At 40.9% G+C, this 23,229-nt stretch overlaps 2 protein-coding genes across 4 annotated transcripts in view; one reads left to right on the forward strand and one right to left on the reverse strand.

Moving 5' to 3' along the window:
* Positions 1–6,746, forward strand: part of B3GAT2 (beta-1,3-glucuronyltransferase 2) — a 48,087-nt gene extending 41,341 nt beyond the window's left edge. Inside the window, exons 3-4 of the mRNA XM_060772599.2 lie at positions 5,901–6,049; positions 6,136–6,746. Coding sequence (XP_060628582.2) covers positions 5,901–6,049; positions 6,136–6,222 — 236 coding nt within the window. The 3' untranslated portion in view covers positions 6,223–6,746. The remainder of the gene's footprint in view (positions 1–5,900; positions 6,050–6,135) is intronic.
* SMAP1 (small ArfGAP 1) overlaps positions 6,611–23,229 on the reverse strand; it is an 89,706-nt gene continuing 73,087 nt past the window's right edge. For all 3 annotated transcript variants that reach the window (XM_067467943.1, XM_060752843.2, XM_060752844.2), the window contains 4 exons: positions 14,295–14,425; positions 11,480–11,645; positions 9,660–10,000; positions 6,611–7,583 (listed from right to left, as the gene is read on the reverse strand). In XM_067467943.1, the coding sequence (XP_067324044.1) occupies positions 7,449–7,583; positions 9,660–10,000; positions 11,480–11,645; positions 14,295–14,425 (773 nt within the window). In that variant the 3' untranslated portion in view covers positions 6,611–7,448. The remainder of the gene's footprint in view (positions 7,584–9,659; positions 10,001–11,479; positions 11,646–14,294; positions 14,426–23,229) is intronic.

Below are 23,229 nucleotides of genomic sequence, written 5' to 3' on the forward strand. Positions count from 1 at the left end.
TTGCGATCACCTGGAAGACATTCTGGGCTATGCTGTGAAAATGAAAAGAAAAGGATGCAAGTTAATAAGAGACCGGAAAGCTTGCAATACGTTTTGTGTGTGCTTGCAATAAATTTTGATAGCAAACCTGTCATGTAGTTCATGTCATTCCTTCTCAGTAAGCTGCCTGAATGAGAACAAAAAAGACTTCGTATCTGCTATTGCACCCGGTGACACATAGACACTTCAGTGAAGTGCAGATGCAGCACTGATGAGTCTGTCTGCAAAAAGCACATCGCTGCAGTAATATTCCCTGAGGTGCATCTACACTGTAGAATGAGTTCAGTCTGACTCCACTTTAACTGCCATGGCTCAATGTGGTGGGATTCTGGGATTTATAGTAACACTACAATGCCTAGTCAAAGTAATGTCAAACCTTGTTAATTCTAGTGTAGATGTATTCCTAATTTAAATACGTTACATTGAGGGAAAGCACTAAAAATACTTCCTAGAAAGGAATTGAGAAGAACCGTATAGTCTCAGAAAAGGAACGGTCAGGACCATTAGGATTATGTTTGAAATGAGGTGTTGGATAAGGAGGTAATTTTAAAAGTACAGTAGAGTCTCGCTTATCCAACATAAACAGGCTGGTAGAACGTTGTGTAAGCGAAAATGTTGGATAATGAGGGATTAAGGAAAAATGTATTAAACATCAGATTACGTTATGATTTTACAAATTAGGCAGCAAAACATTATGTTTTACAACAAATGGACAGAAAAAGCAGTTCAATACATGGTAACATTATGTTTTATAGTAACAATACTATATTTACGAATTTAGCACCAAAGCATTGCAATGTATTGAATCAGCTGTGGATCCGGGCGGGAGACAGACTGTGTTGCATAATACAGGACGTTGGATGAGTGAAGGTTGGATAAGCAAGACTCTACTGTACTCTCAGGAAGAATAGGATGTTGCAGTGAGTAGCCAAACAGAGCCTGGACTCCTTGGAAGGTCAGTAGGGAAATGTACAATTATCTTGACAGAGGTTTAGGGATACAGAACTGTTTCAGCATGGCTTTGAGGAAAACAAATGTGCTTTTAATATCCAGCTGCAGTACATCCATCCCTTACTTTATCTTCTGTCCATACAGTTTATGAGATTTTGTTAACAGAAACCCTGCAAGAAGCCATGATGTTACATACAACTTTACTGTCACAGATTTTGCACTACAGTTTCAATGTTCAGTCATCATCAATGGAGATGAAGCCAGTTTGGATGTATACCTGCTTTCTGGTTGAGTGCTAGATGGTGTCTATGGATCCCAGTATCAGGATTTCCTTGACTAGTTCAGAACTTGCATGATGACCTGTGTCTTGTCCACTGAAACCTTGCAAAACATTCTTCATCATCTCTTGACCGTAGGCCATGTTTTCTGAAACCAAGACCAGGACTCTGTGGCAAAGTTATCATTTTGAATAGCAACTGAAGAAAAGAATGAAATCTTGTGTAGTGAATAAAGACCCCATATAACTTTGGGCCCCTAGTGGCACAGTGGGTTAAACCGCTGAGCTTGTTGACCAAAAGGTCGCAGGTTCGAATCCAGGGAGCGGCATGGGCTTCTTCTGTCAGCCCCAGCTTCTGTTAACCTATCAGTTCGAAAACATGCAAATGTGAGTAGATCAATAAGTACCGCGCTGTCGGGAAGGTAATGGCGCTCCATGCAGTCATGACTTTGGAGGTGTCTACAGACAACGCTGGCTCTTCAGCTTAGAAATGGAGAAAAGCACCAACCTCTAAGCACGACTGGACGTAATGTCAGGGGACAACCTTTACCTATAACTTCGGAAGGATTTAACCAGTTGAGCCCCTGGTAGTACAATGGGTTAAACCAGGGGTCCTCAAACTAAGGCCCAGGGCCCGGATATGGCCCTCCAAGGTCATTTACCTGGCCCTCGCTCAGGGTCAACCTAAATCTGAAACAACTTGAAAGCACACAACAACAACAACAATCCTATCTCATCAGCCAAAAGTAGGCCCACACCTCCCATTGAAATACCAATAATTTTATATTTGTTGAAATTTTCTTCATTTTAATTATTGTATTGTTTTTAAGTGTTTTTTGTGCTACAAATAAAATATGTGCAGTGTACATAGGAATTCATTCATGTTTTTTTCACATTATAATCCGGCCCTCCAACAGTTTGAGGGACTGTGACCTGGCCCTCTGTTTAAAATGTTTGAGGACCCCTGGGTTAAACCCTTGTGCCAGCAGGACAGCTGACTGAAAGGTTTGCGGTTCGAATCTGGGGAGCAGGGTGAGCTCCCATCTTTCAGCTCCAGCTTCCCATGCAGGGACATGAGAGAAGCCTCCCACAGGATGGTAAAACATCCAGGTGTCCCTGGGCAATGACCTTGCAAACGGCCAATTCTCTCACACCAGAGGTGACTTGCAGTTTCTCAAGTTGCTGCTGACACACACAAATAAAAAAAAGCAAATTTGGAAGTGCTTACCATCTCTAAAATTCACTCCAGTAAATTTTGCAACTAATCAGAATGAAAAACAAGACTGTAGTTTTCCAGAGTATCAGGTGGTTGCATTAAAGACGTAAAATCCTCTTATAATTAATGTGAATCTCACATCCTTTTTTGGTCCGTGTGTGAAATCCACTGAAAGAACTTTAGGATAGTGACTATTACTTTGCCAGTTCATCCATGTGCCATGTGGAGTGGTTAAGTAAAATGTATATAGGTCAGTATGTGTTCCCTGTAAACAGCAGTGAGATAACAGGGAGACATGTGTTAACAGCAATAACTTCCATAAGTATTTCTGAATTATCTGTAGGATTTCTGGTGTAGGGAAGCAAAATATCTGTACAGCTCTAATACCGAGGATTTTAAAATATTTTTCTCCTCAGTGTCTTGAACACATGACCCATGATAGATCTCTCTCCCCTGGGGATTTCCAGAGCTGTCGTTCCTCTATTGCCTTGGGAATACTCTCTGCCTTCAATACTAGCATAATTTAGTAAACATCTGAGGATTTCTCCTGGGAAGGTATTTGGTCGGAAAATTGAAATGCAGGATGGAAGAGCTTTAAAGTAGTTTTGCCTTGAACTTATACTGTGAAGATTTGCAGATTTTTAGCTTTATATTTTGAGTGCCTCAAAAATCATTAGTTGAAGAAATATATGATCAGTTAGATTATATCTTTGACCCCATTTCTTGATTGACAGGCCAATGTCACCCTTTTCGAACGCTGAAAACATTTTGCTCTTTTATCCTGCTGTCAAAATCAAAAGTTACGAATAAAGGGCTGAAAAGTCTTCTGGTCTTATCTTTAAGACTAGAAGAAGCTTTCTGAACTCCTGAGTTTTCAGTCTCCCAAGAATATTGACTAATTTTTATAAATACAGGCATAGGTAGAAGACTTTGCTAAATTATCTTTGAATTCTCAAGGAAATGTTACCTTCGTGAAGGTCAAGATAGGGATGCAATGTTGTTCACAATGTGTGCAACCAGTGAAATTGTGGGGTTGTCCACTGGAAAGACAGCCTAGAAGTCCACAGACTCATGAAGCAATTTTTACAACTGTATGCATGTATGTTCAAATTATAATCAGTAAGCAAAGCTGTTGATGCCAAAGACTCCCCAGATTTGGAAAAAGGCTCTTCCTGGTCTAGTGGTGTCAAATAGATGCTTTCTACAGGGAAGCGGTTCTGGAAATAGATACCTTGTTTTTGTGGGATGAAGGGGTCTACCAAGACAGCAATAAAGTCCTGGAACACCTTGGAATCTTGATTAGAAACTGGAGTGGAGCTTGGTACAGTTAAGCGCCAGTTGATCTACTTAGAGACAGCCACTTCATGATGAATCAAAGGAAGAGTCATCAGACTGACTGATACGTACTGAAGAGGTTCCATTATAATTCTATAGTTTTGTGGGAATGTTGTGAACTGTAAAAGGTCAGAAAGCGAAGATGTTGAAAGACTCAGCCGTTGATGCTTTCTGTACCAAATAGAGTGGATTGGCTACATTGCATCCAACTAGGACATCTCTCTCAGGATTTGGTGACAAGGTAGACAGTGTTCACCAACATAGGATTCCTGGAGAAACACATAATCTTCCTTAATGAAACAGGCTCCAGGAAGAAGTCCCATCCTCCAGTAATCTCTCTCCTTCTGAGAGTGGTAGGAAAAGGGGCCTGATATCTGCCCAAGATTGCTCCTTCCCTGGAGAGGACCTTTATTCTTGACTCAGGGTGATAAGGATGACCATGACTTTGTTATGTCAGATGCTCTCAAAAATGTTCCCCTGGTGGTTTCTTTGCCCCATTTGGAGTAAGAAGCTGTGCCTCTCTTCCAGCACCGTATATCTCTTAAGGGCCCTGCGACACTCCGTGGCCCAAACATTGAGAAATCCAGCTCACCTCCATGTCCTAAAACCCAAACAGACCAGTGACCATCTCTTTGTAAGGCCTGTGCTGCTCCTTTCAGAGCTGCTGGCACTCTGAAGAGCCTCCCATTGTTAGCCTGATGTTTGTACCCTAAGGCCCTAGGCTGAGCAAAAGGCAGGGGGGAACCATGCATCATCCCTTTGCTCTCTTTTTTTTTATAGGGCACTGTATATGTGAAGTCAAATAGCCCTGTGGCAGAATAAAACCTCTGAAGAAAGAGGGAAGAAACTGGTCAGAGTAAAGGTTGGGGGACCTTTTCAGAGACTGTTCCATGAGAGAAGAAAAAGTAAAAGTTGAAAAAAAAAGGGGGAGGGGGAATCCCCCCTTTCCAAAACTAGGAAGAGAGAATCCCTGAGGGAGATATGCAAATTATATGCTGAGCAGAGATAAAAGAAAAGTAGGTTCCTCCTTCACTATGGAACATACTCTGAGTATTACTTACATATTCCTCCCCATCAGATCAAATGGGTTGACAAGCTGCTCATCCAAGATGCCCACAGGTAAACTAGTGTAGTGTTTTCATAAGTTGTTGATGTGGAAGACCGATATTTTCCCCCTCATGTGCTAATGACAAGCACCATATTCATGCCCAGTAGCTACAATTGTTTCTTTCTGTCAGGCTCACGGACCAACAAAAGTCCATGGACTACTACTTCTAGTATGCTTTATAAGAACTTGTGCCTGCACTTTTGTTAGGAACTTTTCTTTTTAATATCATATGAAAGGGTATGGGTTTTGTGGGGGTATAGCTTGCTATTTACACTATACAAAACAAACTAGTTGGCATTTGAATTAATTATCAGGTTTATTTTTTCTCCTCTAGTTAACAATTACATTCACTTCAAACTTGAATTCCCAATTAATTGCAGAAGTGGTGGCTGGGAAAGGTAAAATAGTCTATTCTTTTCAGCATTCACCTTTTCCCACAAGGCATGTTCATCTTACAGAGGTCTCAACCACTTAACTTAAATGTCACTATTTATATTATTAATGAAATGTAGAATGGGTTAAACAGATATGGATAATGGCTAGTAATTTTTAGGACAAGACATAATTGATTTGTAATATGATAGATTGCATACACTAAGGACCTCATCACACTAGAGAACGAATCCACTTCAAATCCAGTTTCTGCCTCCTGCAGAATTCTGGGGTTTGTAGTTTAGGGAGGAGCCTTTAGCAGCCTCACGAAACTACAAACCCCAGAATTCTGCAGGAGGCAGAAACTGGATTTAAGGTGGGCTCATCCTCTAGTATGATGAAGTAGTAAGTGTAGCACCCACTTGAATACTATTATCTGATTGCATGATAATAATGTAAGCTTTACTTTGTTGAAAAAGCCCTAAATACATGTTGATAGCACAAAAGGAAAGGAAAAAAGAGGAAGTTTTTTCAAGATAAATGGAAAATGTATGCAATGTATAAAATTTTGGTTTTAATTACATCCCGTTTGATTTTGAAAGGCTTCGCTGTAAACCTTCAGGTGATTTTGTCCAACCCTAAAGCGGTATTCAGACGCCACGGGTCACAGCCTGGGATGCAGGAATCTGATTTTCTGAGGCAAATCACCACAATGGAAGAACTGGAGCCCAAAGCCAACAATTGCACAAAGGTAATCATTCCACTATTACCTACAGAGACTTCCCTTTTGATGATGATGCAGAACTAAGGGTTTTCTTCTTCCATTTTTCCCCCCAGGTTCTTGTATGGCACACTCGAACAGAAAAGGTCAATCTAGCTAATGAGCCAAAGTATCATGCGGACAGTGTGAAAATTGAAGTATGACACATAAACATAAAATGGGATATACCCAAAACGAACAAATGCAATCCGTTATGCCTCCCAGACGGTTACATCTTCAGACTGTACAGTTTGCTATTCAGCAACATCCTTTACTGGTCTAATGAGACTTCTGTCAAATGTCTCGAGATGTATGTACTTTGGTCTCCTCTTGTTTTGCATGTGTTTATCCAACCTGTTTTAGTATTTTAACCATTTAGTTTTTTTTATTGCATTGCAATTGAACACTTGAAAATGCTGATTTAAAAAACATAAATTATCATTTAGAATGGCGGCTTTCAGATAATGGATGTTCAGCATTTATTTGTTCTTTAATTAAAGGGTTTTGTTTTTAAGAACAGTAGTCAAAAGACCTTATAGAATGAAATAATCATAGAATATGTATGGATTTATTTAATATAGGGAAGCAACAGCTCATCAGTACGAGGCACCATAAAATGTAAACACAATTACTGGCATAAACCTGGATACAGCTGGAAAGACAAAATTAAAATTATTCAGTGGCGCAAGTTACCCTGTCTGTATGCTGTGTAACATACTTGAGATTAGCCTGCTGTACACACTGTTGTAGCCAAATTGTGTATTTTGACACCGGAAACCAAATAATTAACTGCTGTGGTAAAAGAAACAGATGGAGTCACAGTGACATCCAGGTTTATATCATGTTCACCCACCACTTACTTTCCTCTGTTCAGCACATCATCGTAAGATCACAGTGAAGTGAATAAGGAAACAAAAATCATTGTTACACAAGGGAAAAAAAACATTCTCCAGTGATACATATACACTCTTATTTATATGATTAACATTTGTTCATACAGTACCTTCTACAGAATTACTGGGTAATTTGCAGGGTGGCGTTTACATATTAGAGATAGGACTATCATGATATCTATTTTCCCTTACATGGAAACATTGGATCTATAACTGATAAAAAATAATTTGAGTATGTGGTTGGTCGAACAGCTCTTCTGCAAGATATGCTTCGCGAGATCAAATGCACCTTGGAACGAAGAAAGCTGCCCATGATGGGTGTTTTCAACCTCCTTTTCACTACATCAAAATTGTTTAAAGTCAATACAGACCACAACACGGTCAGTTAAGATAACTTCTTAATAGGAACAAGGGAAAATGTACATGGACAGACCAGGAAAACTAGATGCGTTCTGAGTATGGAATGTCAGGTCTTGATGAAAGCTCTAGTGCTGTTTTCATTTCCAGAGTTGTGTGCTGAGAGTCTGGCCTGAGGAACCTCCAGTCCATCCGGCCACAGTGTTTGGGGGCTGGACAAAGCCCATCATGTTGCCAGAACTACTCAGATTCATTCCAGCCATTTGCTGATTCATCTGTGAAACGTACACAGTTTCAATTAGTACATGGTTATTCAAATCTCATACTAAAGTTCAAAAAGAAACACCCACCTTTTCTCACTACATTTCACTATACAATCCCAGAAATAGATATCTTTCCATTTTAACAAAATATTTCACTTCATAATAGTTGCACTTTTTATCCCTTTTTTCAACTGATGGGGAAAAAATCTGCCTTTGATTCTACAGATTCTGTTATTAAAAAAATAAAATCAACCCTCTTACTTCCGAGACAGGAAGAAGAATGATCCAGCCTCAAACAGCTCTGTTTCTGTTTGGGTTTTTTTGGCAGCTTTGCCTCAGAGAATGGAGGAAGGAAGACTTTCCCTTCCTTATTCTTTCTCCAAAAGCAAGGCAGTTTACAAAATTTGAAATTGAGCTCTTTGGAGATTAAAAAAAAAAAGGGAGGGGGGAGATCTGAAGGAAGCTCCGGGAAGCTCGAAACCTCCATTTTATAGTTTTTTAACTGCCTTGCTTTCAGGGAGGAAGGAAGGGAGCAGCAACCAGCTCCAAATGTATTAAGCCCTTGCTTAATGGGTTAAACCCTTGTGCTGGCAGGACCGAAGACGGACAGGTTCAAATCCAGGGAGAGTGCAAATGAGCTCCCTCTGTCGGCTCCAGCTCCCCATGCGGGGACATGAGAGAAGCCTCCCACAAGGATGGTAAAACATCTAAACATCCTGGTGTCCCCTGGGCAATGTCCTTGCAGATGGCCAATTCTCTCACACCAGAAGCAACTTACAGTTTCTCAAATCGCTCCTGGCATGAAAAAAAATTGCTTCATTTATACCCCGCAGGGGACTCAAGGTAGCTTACAACTCCAGCAAAATTCAATTCCACTTAAAGACAACAATAAAATAAACCCCATTAACTAAAACTATTAAAAGAGTTAAGCAAATAAAATACATAGAACAATAAGCAGATTAAAAACATATAAAGTGCATAATTCAGTTCATCCAGCATCCTTGCTCACAATCCTTATTCAGACTGTGTCGGAATCCGTATAACTTATTAAACTGGTAGCTAGTGAAGCTGATGCAACAGGAGGGATGTACGCTGCACCAGTTAGAAATCTGGCTGCTATCTGTTGGACTAATTGAAGCTTCCGAGCCGTCTTCAAAGGCAACCCCACATAGAGCACACTACAGTAGTCAATACAAGATGTAACAAGAGCATGGACCACCGTGGCCAAGTCTGACTTCCAAAGGTACAGGCATAACTGGTGCACAAGTTTTAATTGTGCAAAAGTTCCCCTGCCCACCGCTGAAACCTGGGCTCCAGGCTCAAATGGTTCTGTGACTATTATGCAAGGAATACAAAAACACCTTTGCCATCCCAAAAATGGAGGTGTGGCTATTATTCTATGGTGACTACTATGTGATGAAATACGGGTAGATAAATTTCAATTGTAACCAAGTATAGATACATAAACAAATTGTTTTCAAAAAATAGCAGTAGAGATCCTTCATTGGGAGTAAGTTACATAGCTCCATCTCTATAGCTACAACTCCCTATGCTGATCCTTAGAAACTCACATCTTTTAAGCACTAAGCAGCCCAAACTTGAAAGCAGAGCTGGCAAAGATGGGCAAGGATTCATCCAGCTATTTCCCTTTTAGTCAAACATAGTTTGTTGCCCACCTACAGAGACCTTTGAGGGCCCTCAGGGGTCTGCAGATGATGTCCTTGCAGCATATCCAGATGGACAACCCATATCCAAAAACATGGCCACGGACAAACTATGTCACTTACAAAGCGAGTTGGAAGGGATTCTGGACAAAAATCTGATTTCTGCAACCACCAAAAATATGAGTTCCAGTAACTCTGATTTATGTAATTGTAATTCACTAACAGGATGCCATGCAAACATGTAGCTTCTGAACTGACTTATCAATACTTTTTAGATAACTGTTTGAACCCCTTAGTGTTATCTAAACAAACTTAAAACTGGATGCATTAGCTTACTACCCTTCTAGTGTATAACTCTCCATTATCTAAGAATATTTTAACATTTCATCTCATTTTTCAGTTTCAATTTAAAATTATATCCCACCTGAGAAAGATTCCACTGAGTTGGTTGAGTTTGCTGCATACCAAATTTTTGTGGTGGAGCTACCTGCCCCACCATCGTTCCTTGGGGCCCACCAACGTTTTGAGGAAGTCCCAGAGGAGCAGTTTGTGTCGGGACAGAAAAGCCATTAGGCATGCCCATGCCGCCCACCATCATGCCTGCGTTCTGTCCCATGACAGGCACGGACTGTCCCATCATGTTCCCCATCATCGCAGGAGCTGCAGGTACAGAGACTGGTACAGGCACTCCCATGGCGGGAAACCCCTGGAAATGTGCTGCTGGCTGCGCAGGAAAGGCCAAAGGCTGTGGTCCCATGAATACACCTGCATTGGATAAAAAGGAGGAGAGGGGAGAATTCATTCTATCAATGAACTGATACAAAGCCATTCCACCTTTCTAAAGCGTAGTGTATAAAACTTCAGTTGTATCTGTCAAAAACTTATCCACATAAAGAGTACTGATAGAGTGGAATGTCCATCTTAAAATCCACATGAGGCACAATGAGGTTGGCCTGGAAAATCATTAGTGACACCCCTATGCTCTTGTAAATTAAATGGGGATAGATTTATTATTAGAGGTGTGCAATTTGCCCAAAAGGCAACCTGTTTCAGGGTCCATTGTCAGCTGACCCTTCATTCTGTTTACCAGGAAGTTACTCAAAAGGGGAAGGGTGTTGCCGTTTTCATTCGGCAAAGATTCAGCCCATTGGCTACAATGGGAAATTTAAATGCTCAATGCTCAGTCATTTTAAGTCCTACCTGCACAAAACCTACCTCAGTTTTAGACCCCATTTATAACTGTAGGCCTGCCAAGTTTCAAAACAATTCACCAATATGCTGATCTTTTTATAATTATTTTAAGTTTTAACCATAACATTTTTAAAAATAAGACAAAACTCAAGAGAGTGTTCTGGGAATCGTATTCGTTGGTTGTGTCCATTCTCAGCCAATCAGAGCATGGACACATCCAGGCTTTTTATTGGCTGAGAAACAGAGAGAGAGTGAAACTTCAACTCCCATCATGCTCCGAGAGGAGAGTTTTCAATGCCCACTCTATGCAAGTGCTGCTGGGAAAGCGAGTTCCCAGCAGGGCCCTCTCTGGAGGAGGAGCCTAGGAAACTTTCCAAAAAGACAAAGGACACAACAGATCTCTGCCTCAGGTATACTGCAGATTTAACCCTTTCCTATCCAGGAACTGGATAAAATCCTCCCTCAATTTGTTTTGCTGAGCTTTTTGGCTCCCTCCTCACCATTCTGTTTTTGATGATTATATAAAAAGGCTCACTGAATACTACAAATCATTTTTGTTCAAACTGATTTGGGCCCAAGCCTATTTATTATAAAGAGAATGCAGATAGTAGCCACTGGTGCCCCAACAGAAGTCATGGCATCTCTTGCTTTAATTATCTTTCATCTCTTCCTGAGGAAGATAGGAAAAAAATGATTTCTGTGCCCCCCCCCCCTTCCTCTTCTTTGTTCCCTTTCCACTTTAAGACAGAAGAGCCTCTTTTTAAGGCACCCACAGAACTTCTTTTGATAGCACGCCTCAGGTCTGGAAGATTGGTTGTTCCAACTGGACTTCATCCCTATTATTCCTCCTTCCAAATTGGCTTCTATGTTCTGTTTCAAAACACCTGATGTGAACCTTCTGCCATTTTTAAACACTTCAAGACTTAACTGTTTTTCTTTAGACTTGTGGTTTGATATTTTAGAGTAGCCCATCCCCCCATTAATTCATATAGCAGGGTGAGGAGCAACCATATCTCTCAAGTTGCTTTGAAAACAGATTTGAAAAGCAAGCACCTGGAGCATTTTGTGATGGCATAGTCCCGGCACCATACAGTGACAAAATGGAGTCCTTGGAGAGCAGTTTCTTTGCTGACTCTTCGGATTTTGTTTGTTCAGTGAACAGATTGAGATCTCCTGATGCAGCAGATAAAGTGGAAGCTACTGGGTTGGTGGAAGCACTCTAGAAAATAAAAGCCAAAGGAGATCACTCAATCTTTTATTAATGAATAAGGTAAAATAGTACAATATTTGAATATGGTGACGCAGCAGGTTAAACTACTGAGCTGCTGAACTTGTTGACCAAAAGGTTGGCGGTTCGAATCTGGAAAATGGGGTGAGCTCCCACTGTTAGCCCCAGCTTCTGCAAATGTAGCCGTTTGAAAACATGCAAATGTGAGTAGATCAATAGGGAAGGTAATGGTACTCCATGCAGTCCTGCTGGCCACATGACCTTGGAGGTGTCTACAGACAATGGTGGCTCTTTGACCTAGAAATGATGAGCACCACCCCCAGTCTGACACAACTAGACTTAATATGTCAAGGGGAAACCTTTACCTTTTACTAGTACAATATAAACTTGTGTTTAAGTTGATCTCATGTATATGTGCAGGACATACTGATTTTGCTGAGACCTGTGGGTAAGTCAAAAATAAAAATAGGACCATGAAACAAACTAATTTGTTTTTCCTATGACTTTCAGGTTTAAGATTTAGAACAAAATTTATGAAAGGAATCTCTAGAGTTTTGCAAGACTTGGAATTTTGTGTTTCACTTCTCAATAGTTGCAAATCCATTTTGAAAACGGCATCTTAGAAGGAACAAAGCTGCACAGCTCTCTGGACAAGACAGTGAGTCAAATGGTTCAGCGGTCTCTGTCAGGAAGAAGTGTAGCCTCAGAAGCTAGAAATTCAAGCATTTTTCATAAACCCGACAGAGCATGAAGGGGAACATTATGAAATACCATGGAGTCAGCAGACTTACTGGTTAATATGTCAAAACAGACTGAGGTTCAAAATCCCCTCCCAGCCTTGAAATTGACTAGGTATTATTTGGAAAAGTTGTACTTCAGGCTAACTCACTTCACAGAATATGCTATGAAGACATGGGGAGGTGGAAGAGGAATCGTATACAATACCCTGAATTACACAGACGAAGGGCAAGATGGGAATAAAACCCTATTCACTCTTGAATACTCTGATTTATTAACAGCAAAATACAGTTGCAATCTCTCTGGATGCATTCATAATCTATTTAATAGGGGGATACTGCCCCAAATTCAGTGCAAAATTAAGTTTTAGGTCTTGATAATCTCTATTAATTAAGCATGTCTTATTCTGTGACTTTGTGCCGAGTTAAACAAGTGATTTGGAGTAACTGAAGAAATAACTCTTGCTTTGGCTCAGGCTTTCCCTGCCCCAGTTTGACAGACAGTTACTCCATATATACATCAAGCAGCCATTGGAAATAGGGCACCTGTTACACTCCAGATTCCCATCTGCTTGGGTCAAGGAACACCACTTTGGTACATGTGCCAAGAGCGTGGGTGAAAGAGAAATATATACCTTGTGCCCTATGAAAGTGCTGCTGTACCCAAATGGGAACAGTTCTAATTAAAAATAAATGAGAGGCTTGCAACAACACTTGACTCATGTTGTCTAAGGGCCATGGGAAATACAGTGCAGCGTTTCTGGAAGGTACCAGGTGTGCTGCCTGGCTGGCTTGTCATCTTTGCATCAACAAGGGAATGGTGCATACCATTTAAGTATGTTACTCCTTTCTAGTACGGGACAAAAACTGGTGGAAGTTTCTTTTTTAAGTATTTCAGAGCAAGTTTGGTTTGCAAAAAAATTAAGTCTTTCAAGGGAGAACTCATCTCTCTGACACACATGTAAACAAACACAACAAGAATAAGCAATAAAAGAGCAGTCAATGAACAGGAGGACAACACACGAAGACAAAAAGGTAACTAAAAGTTTATACTAAGATGAAGGTTAATGTTTTCCCCTTACATGAAGTCCAGTCATGTCCAACTCTGGGGTGTGGTGCTCATCTCCATTTCTAAGCCGAAGAGCCGGCGTTGTCCGTAGACACCTCCAAGGTCATGTGGCCGGCATGACTGCATAGAGTGCCATTACCTTCCTGCCAGAGCAGTACCTATTGATTGACTCACATTGGCATGTTTTCAAACTGCTAGGTTGGCAGAAGCTGGGGATGACAGCGGAAGCTCACCATGCTCGCTAGATTCGAACCTGTGACCTTTTGGTCAACAAGCTCAGCAGCTCAGCGCTTTAACCCACCGCACCACCAGGGGCTCCAAAGTTTATACTAGCCATGGGAAATCCATGGTTCTAAATGGTTCTAAAGTACTTACAAAACTAACGTTCTGGTTGTGAAAACTAGGGGCGCTGGTGCTTTGTTTCTACAGTGTTGCTAAAGTTCTGGTGGTGAAAATTGCAGAACATCCAGTAGTCACCATCTGCTCACCTACAGAAAATCATATTTAATAAGCCTCGGCACTATAAGCGGGTTTCGTGAGACCAGTCGCTCTATTTGCAACGGTGTAGGAATGGTGAAGCCATGGGCCATACTTTCGTTCTTGTGGACCACTGGTGGTCCATGGACCACAGATTAGGAACCACTGCACTAGAGATTGCTCACACAAAGGTTGAGTGGCAACATTCGTCAAGTGCTTCCCAACTCATAGGGCAAAACAGTCTAGGACCACTGAAGTGCTTTTTCCACTTAACACTGGGCATGCTTTTTACCTCTAATGTAAACATCTTAACTTTGCTAAACAAGTTGGCATGCTAAATTTGCATTTCATGCTTACCTGGGAAGGAGGGGCAGATGTGGCTGGCAATGGATTAGAAATCATTGGGCCAAATATATCCAAGTCGTCATTCAGTATTGCCGCAGGAGTGACAGTGCTTCCATTGGTGATAGAGGAATCAGCAGGGCCGTCTTCAATGACAGTGTTTCAAAATAAAAAGCATTAAATCAGATTTTGAGAACTGCAAAATATGTACATAGTAAGCCAATTACACTCTCAGTGCTTGAAGGCAATCTGCACTGGCAGAAGAAGATTCCCAGTATTCATAATATTGCACCTGGGCTCCTCATATTCTGCCAGTTCCTTGTAATTCAAAAGTTACAAAATGCCAATAAAATCAGAAAGATTTGAACACATTAAAATATAGCCTCAGGCTAGCCTAATGGCATCTAAGCCGTTTTTACAGAATTATACATTTCTACAGGACTTCAACTTCCTTGTCAAACTTTGCCAAGATTACAGCTTTTCCCACAGAAATTCTTTCCACAGGTAACCTAAGCCCTTTTTGGAAGAAAGGTTTATATATATTATAATCTGAAAGCAAAAGAGCAACTACTAGGTAGATGTATTGTCTAAAGAGGTCACAACTCCTCATTTTATTAAACCATTTTTAGCTTTCCAATATGATGGATGTCTCTCTTTTGAAAGGAGCAGTTATGTAAACTTGGGGGCTTGTTTGGCAGCTTTAGCCTCAGATTATGTCCAACATTCATCCTGGACACATAGACACTTTCAACCATTCAGTGACCTTTCCATGGTTCCTCTGGGGAAAACAATCTTGAGGTTCTGCTCTAGTCAAGCTTGTAAAGCATTTGTTGCTTTACAATAATCTACTGTCAAATGGTAACAGCAAAAGGGCTCTGTAGCTCACTTGGCCATTTGTTCTTTCAGAAGAACCAAACAAAATGCTGTGGCACTTCTTACAAAAGACCTTTTTTATTGCAGCATTCTCCCCGTCAACTTGAAAAGAAATTGTGCATTTATTTAAAAGTGTATGTTCAGGTGTGGAAGGAGAGGTTCTATAAAATCAAACGACTCAACATCTCATGTTCTTCTAAACCAGTGGTTCCCAACGTTTTTTGACTAGGGACCACTTAGACCAGGGACCACTCTCCAACATTAGTACCAAAAGAGTTACGAATCAATTTTTGGTCAACTTTAGATTTGTTTTGGTTATTTGGGGTGCCGATTCAGAAAATTCCATTGGATAGACCACATCAGCTCTAGTTTCTGATACAGAGAATATGCCATCCAGTAGTCGTCATTTGCTTGGCCACAGAAAATCATACTTTAATAATCTACAGCTGATGTGGTAGTAGTAATATTTCGTGGGTAGTCAGCCTCTCCCCTCCTGACATCCCCGTTGCCTCGGCACTATAAGAGGTTTTCGTGAAACCAGTTGCTCTTGTTGCCGCGTGGTTTCAAGGCAACAGTGTACTAAGGGTGAGGCTGCCGACCATATTTTCCTTCTTGCGGACTACTGGTGGTCCATGGACCACAGGCTGTGAACCACTGTTCTAAACAGTCATGGTATTCACCTTATATAATCCCAATGCATCTCAGAACTACATTTTTGACAGCTGGGATTTATGAGCTCTCATTATTACCTGCTCTCCACATTAGAACTGAAAACGACAGAGAACTATTGTCCATGATGTGCCCAATTTTGTGGTTATAATGGATTATAGTCAAAGGGATAAAACTTTGTTGTTTAATTATTTATTACAACCTGCCTTCTCTTGAAAGCAAATCACCATGCAGGGGTACAAAGAATGTCTGCTAGTTATCTTAGAGAGGATCCTTGTCCTTGGGATGGTAACTTCCCCTGCAGTGAGGAGGCAGGGTCCATTTTCTTGATGGAAACATAATCGAATTAGACTAAAAGAGCAAAAAACTAAAATAATTCTTTTCCCTAATGTGTCAGGGCTAGTACCCATACGTGTGCCGTTGGTTACAATTTCCTGATGGTATGCACAACTGCCTTAAGAAATGAAGAGAGAAACAGAAAGGGACGAACCAGAAGTAATATTCTATGCTCCTTCCTGTGCTAATTCTATTTCTAACACCTGAAAAGAATTTTTTTAATGTAACCATTAAAGAGAACTTAATAGGACACTTCAGGTTAAAGGTCAAATTATTTAACAAAATATTGAACAGCACTAGCTTTGAAGATCATCTATAGCAGGGATAGGATTCGTGTCTGCCTCCCTTCTGCTGCTGCCTGCCACTCGGCTCCTCTGGTGATGCAACTGGAGGGAGCTGCCCTGACCCAGCCAGAAACGCACATGCAGCCTAGACACTCACTGCTGCTGGGACACCCCCTCGCCTGACTGCCCCTCCCTTCTTGCCTGGTGGCACATTTCCTTTCCACCGAGGTTGCAACACTGCCTGAGAAGCTGTCGGGGGTTTCCAACGCTGCAACTGCCGGACGGGTCTACTTAAGTGTCCCCCTCCTCACGCAGGTCAAGCATGACTTCCCTCCCTTGGTCCCCTCACCGTCCCCAATGGCTCTAAGTCCCCTCCCCTCCTGCTAATTTTAAGTTGGTAATTTTGTATTGCCTGTGAATGATGTTGTAAACATTCAAATGGCCCTTTGCAGAACAAACGGCCATGATTTATAGTATTAAACAACAATAGAAAACCAACATATCTGGAAGAGAGGATATGAAAAGGGAAAAGAAAACCCAACATAAACAAAAAATAAGGTTGAACAAGCATTACAAATACTGAATCAAATCTAACTCTATCCAAAACACTGCCCTGATGATGTTGATCATTAAGCAGAGAAGCAGCCGGCAGCACAATGGGTTAAACCGCAAAAAGGTTAAAACCTGGCTCTTCAAGCAAGTTCTCACTAATGCAACATAATCAGGCAAATATGAAATTATGGAACGACTGACGATGCAATTGGATAATGATTTTAGTAAGGAGACGGCAAGGATTATGTTTTTATAGGTTGTACGGTTTTTATATCATATGCTAAATGTTTTAATTGTTTTAATAATTGTTTTTAATTGTATAACTGTTAAGGCATCAAATTGCTGCTGACTGTGAACTGCCTTGAGTCGCCTTCGGGATGAGAAAGGCGATATACAAATGTGGCAAATAAATAAATAAATAATCCCTGTGTCGGCAGGACGGCTGACTGATAGGTCAGCGGTTTGAATCCAGGAAGAGCGGGTTGAGCTCCCTCTGTCAGCTCCAGCTCCCCATGCAGGGACACGAGAGAAGTCTCTCAGAAGGATGGTAAAACATCAAACATCCAGGCATCCACATACTTGCAGACGGCCAATTCTCTCACACCAGAAGTGACTTACAGTTTCTCAAGTCACCGCTGACACGAAAAGAAAAAGAAAAAAAGCAGACCAGATAAAGCAGGACAAAATTTAGGTTTGGACATTAGTGCTCCTTCAAATATAGTATATTTTAAGACCTACTTTTACAAGAGTAATTTGTCATAAGTTTCTGCAATCTGATATGAACAACTGCTCTTATTTCAAAGCATTTCCCCTATCATACAGCCACCAAGTATGTAAAGAGCAAGATGTTCAGAAAGAAGGTAAATATACAACCCACTTGCTTTACACACATTTTATCATGTACAGAGAAAAACTTAATGGGAAGCTTTCTCTATGAATGCTAAGTCTTTCAGTAGCTCATGAACAGCATATTCCAAAAGTCACAGGGGTATTTGTGCACAGTTTTGCTTACTTCGTTCTTCTTAGGGAAGTAAACGCAAGCGCACTCTTGCAGCAATACGCCAGGGAACCTATCTTGCATTCAGGTAATCAAAGTCCTAGTTCCCATGGCAACTATAAATGTGCCATGATTTAAAAATGTATTATCCCATGAAGATTAACATCTCTCTATAAAAAAGAATTTGGGGGTGTGGAAGGGAGATATATCACAGCTGCTCGAGCCATAACCGTTCCACATTTTAAGGATAACCACCACAACAGCAGCAGCCGTTTTTCTCAATAAGGTACTACAAGCTCCCTTTGCCCTCATTGTTCAGGGGAAAATAAAACTTCAGAGTTTTCATAAGACCTTCCCATTGGCCTTTGGAGCATATCGCTTCCTTTCACAATGAAAAGAGGGAGAACAAGTGGCTACAGCTGTTCACTATAAATAATACCCATGCTTAGTATCATTGAGCCACATCTTTACACTTGTCATGCAAATCACATGAGTCCAGCCAGCTCCAGAATAATACTGAAATAGACTCCCTTTGTTTCTCAAATCTTATTTTATGGACACAATATTCAAGCTGTTTGGTATTCCTGATGATCCACAATGAGAAGCAATTCTTTTCTCTTTTAGAATTGCCATAGTTAAAAGCAAAGAAATAAGGCAAACGGGGCATACAAAGAATGCTTCACAATACACCAGTGCAAGGGTCTCCGAGAAGATGCTTTTTAGCTACAACAAGAAAATGGGAAAACAGGGCAGGAACAATGGGAAGGAAGACTCTTCTTGAGCACGGATTTAATGTATTCGAAAGAGGCAAAATTGAAATACCAACAATACTAAAAGGTAAAGGTTTCCCCTGACATTAAGCTTAGCCATGTCTGACTCTGGAAAGTGGTGTTCATCTCAATTTCTAAGCCGAAGAGCCGGCATTATCTGTAGACACCTCTAAGGTCATGTGGACAGCATGACTGCATGGAGCACCATTGCCTTCCCGCAGAAGCAGTACCTATTGATCTACTCACGTTTGCATGTTTTCGAACTGCTAGGTTGGCAGAAGCTGGGGCTAACAGTGGGAACTCACCTCACTCCCCGGATTTGAACCACCAAGCTTTCAGTTCAGCAGTTCGGCGGTTTAGCCCACTGAACCACCAGGGGGGCCCTACCAATATTAAATACATATAAAAACATTGAAAAAAACAGGTATTTGTGTGAAAGCTAAGGGGGAGAGAAACAACTGAGCTCACTGCTTGAGTCTAATATATTTCCACACAGGACTGAAGACTTGGATGATGCCTTCATAGAACAATGACTAAATATTAAAAAAGGAGAGAGACACAGTGATGGGAAACTTCAGCCATCCTGATATTTGTTGGAAGCTAGCCTCTTAAGCTTGGAAGAGTCAGCAAACAACTCCCATGCCTTGTAGATATTCTCAATGTCCAGAAGGCAGAGCCGCCCTGAGTCCCCTTCGGGGTGAGAAGGGCGGGGTAAAAGAACCCCAAATAAATAAAAATAAATAAATAAATACAAGGGAATCAACTACTACAGATCTGAGTTTAACCAACAGAGATAAACCGGCCAATGGGGTGGAAGTAGTGGGATCCTTGGTTTGGAGTGAGCACATTCTTCTATAATGCATTATATAGAGCAGTGTTTCCCAACCTGTGGTCCATGGACCACCAGTGGTCCGCAAGAACTAAAATATGGTTCGAGGCCTCATTGTTACTACACCGTTGCAATAAGAGTGACTAGCATAGAGAAACCCTCTTATAATGCCGAGGCTTATTAAACATGGTTTTCTGTGGTGACTACTGGATGCCATATGTTCTGTATCAGAAACTAGAACTGATGTGGTCTAGCCAATGCAATTTTCTGAATCAGCACCCCAAACCAAATCTGAAGTTGACCAAAAACTGATTCGTAACCCTTTTGGTACTAATGTTGGAGATTGGTCTCTGGTCAAAGTGATCTATGGTCAAAAATAGGTTGGGAACCACTGGTCTAGAATAACATTGTCACATTTTTCATACTAAAAGTGTAAGTTTTTCCAAAAATAATTTCAGGAGAAAAAACAAACCAAATCTAAAGTTGACTAAAAACTAATTCATAACCCTTTTGGTACTAATGTTGGAGAGTGGTCCCTGGTTTTTAAAAAAAGGGGGGGGGGGTTAGGAACCACTGATATAGAGGGAAGGGGAAGTGAAATGTGGTAAGACAAATATTCTGGACTTTAAGAAAGTTGATTCAAGCAGCTTTGGAAATACTGGTTAAGATCCCAGATCCAAGAAAAGTGGGGGCTTTCTAGCAAAGCCAGAGCAAACTTTCAGGTCAGTTGAGATTTAAAATAGGCACACACTCGAAATAGGAAAGGGAAATCATCAAAGAGGAATACCAATTAATACTTGTAAGGAGAAAGTTGAAAAAGCTAAAGTGCAATTTGCACTCAGGCTGGTTACAGAGGTTATATCTTAAAGCATAGCAAGTTGGCTATGCTCAGAACAAGAGGAAGCACAAAGAAAATATAGTGCTAGCTAATAAGGGACAAAGAGAAGGTGGGATACCTACTCCCACCCACCCCCACCCCCGTCCTGTGCTCAATCTTTTCCCAAAAAGAAAAGCAGTGCTCTACCTGGAGACAATACAACAGATAAGGTAGTAAGAGGGCTGCTGCCCAGAACGGATAAAGGGGCATTAAAAGAATGTCTAGCTAAGTTATGTGAATTCAAGTCTTCAAGGCCAGATTAACTGCATTAGAGGTACTAAAAGAATTCACTGATAAAAACTAGTGCCAGTGTCAATCATCTTTGAGAATTCTTGGAGAACTACAGAGTAAGCATGTGCATTTGGGCCAAAATGCATGCCGTTTTTGGGTCCATTTTCCTTCCTCATTTTGTTTACCGGAAAGTTATTTGGCAGAGATTCGGTCAATTGGCTACAGCGGGAAACTTTAAAGGCTCAATCCTCAGCCACTTTAAGGCCTATCTGCATGAAATCTACCTCAGCTGTAGAGTCCATTTACAACTGCAGTCCTACCAAGTTTCAAAACAATTCACCTATCCACTGATTTTTTTTAAAAGAAGTATTTTAAAAAAATAAGACATACTGCAAGAATTGTAGTCGCCGCTTGTGCCCATTTTCAGCCAATCAGAGCATGGACACCATCAATAAAGGCTGAGAGAGATACAGAGAGAAAAACTTCAAGTCCCATCATCCTCCCTATAGCCACCCTATGCAAGTGCCACTGGGAAAGTGAGTTCCCAGGGCTCTCTCTAGAGGAGGGGGTAACTTTCCAAGACAAAATGGAGGGAGCTTCTTCTGCCGGAGAGAGAAAAAAACATCACAGATTCCCCTGCCCCAGGTATTTTGTGGACTCTTTCTGAAAATATCATCTCCGAATCCGTTTTACTGGTCTTTTCATCTCTCTCTTCCCCTTTCCGTTTTCAGAAATTTAACGAAAATTGCTCTCCAAATACTACAAATCTTTTCCTTAACAGTGATTCAGGCCCAAGTCTACTAGAGAGGTACCAACCGACTGGAGGAGTCCATCTCCATCATCAAAAATGAAGGAAAGAGGACTTGAACAAGGACTGTTGAACAGTCAGCTTGACTCCAATACCAGAAAATATCCTAAATCAAATTATTACATGGCTAATCTAGGTGTAGTTACAAAGGCATTCTGTGATTACTAACATCTAACACGAGTTTCTAAAAAAAAAATAAGTCATGTAAAATTAATTCTTTTTTGGATAGAGTTACAAGCTGGTAAATCATGTGAATGCTATAAGACTTTTAGGTAAGGTCCTCCATGATATGTTTGCAACTATGCTGGTGAAATGTGGATTAGACAATATTGCTGTTAGGTGGATCAATGAAGTTAACTTAAATAGAGTGCCACAAGATTCAGTCTTGAGCCTGGTTTTGGTCAACATCTTCGTAAATTACAGTGATGATGGAGCAAAGGTCATTATCATCTAATATCCAAATTAGGAAGGGTAGCTAATACCCAGAAGACAGGATCAGAATTCAAAGTGATCTTGACAAACTGGTGGGCCAAAACTAAGAAAATGAATTTCAAAGTGATAAATTTAAGATAACATACTTAGGCAAGATAAATGAATGCACCAATACAAAATGAGCAATACCCTCAGAACGTGTGAAAAGGATGTAGGGGTCTCAGATGACCAAAGGAAGCCCAGGAGGCTAGATTTGTAGCTGAGCCCTGGCCCAGAAGGAGGCATCGAGAGCAATGCCTTCTGCTCCTTTGGCCACAAACTTGAAGGCCCCAGTCCTACTGCGACTAAGAAGGTGGACTGACTGGGTCACTGGTCAGACATTTCCCCTCCTACTCCAGGCACCACAGGCCTCTGAGACCGGCAGGAATAGCCTCTTTATCCATTGCCTGTCTGGTCTCTGGTCCCTGTCTGGTCTCTGGTCCCTGTCTGGTCTCTGGTCCCTACAGGCCTTTTCACGAAGGTGGGTTTATTGCATGACTCTAACACACCATTAAATCTAATGCACACCTCAATTTTGGCAATACAATTTAGCCAAAGAAAGAGCCCTAGACTTGAGTAAATATGGTATGTGAAACCAAAATTTAGTGTAGAGGCGGGAATACTCCAAATATTGCTGGGATGAAACTCCCAGGAAATCCCACCCAAGGCCTGTTGAGGCTCACATATGATGTGATGTCATCCTGTCCTGCATTTCCTTGATAGTGGGAATGTGCACAGCACAATGTTATTACATAATCAGGGAAGGGGAGAAAAACCTAGAAGAGGCAGAGTACTAGTTATTCTGACAACAACTTTACAGTGGAAGAGTTACTGTCACTATCTAGAGCTTAATTTTCTAGATTCAACATCACTGATTTCAAGGAATTAAAAAAGAGGCTTTAACCAAATGATTTCAAAGTACAAAATTGTTTCTGGAGAAAGCCTAGTTAGGGTATTTTAGTCTGAGAGGGATAAATGATCTTTTTCCCCTTCTGACTAGTCTTCTGATTAGCTGTTACATCTAATTTCTATGAAACCACATTCTGATCATATTGTAATTAAAAATTAATAAGATGACATATTCAACTTTGTTTTCAGTTAAGTACCTTGTTTAACTTCTATCAGCCCTACAATAAATCTGGATGAAAACAGCATGGCAATTTACTAAGGCCTGCATGGAAAGGTTGAGATTATCCATTTTTAATGCCAATACACTATGAGGGCTACTTTAACATGTGCAACCAGCCATATTC

Source organism: Anolis sagrei, chromosome 1, assembly GCF_037176765.1.
Source record: "Anolis sagrei isolate rAnoSag1 chromosome 1, rAnoSag1.mat, whole genome shotgun sequence".
Classification (NCBI taxonomy): Eukaryota; Metazoa; Chordata; class Lepidosauria; order Squamata; family Dactyloidae; genus Anolis; species Anolis sagrei.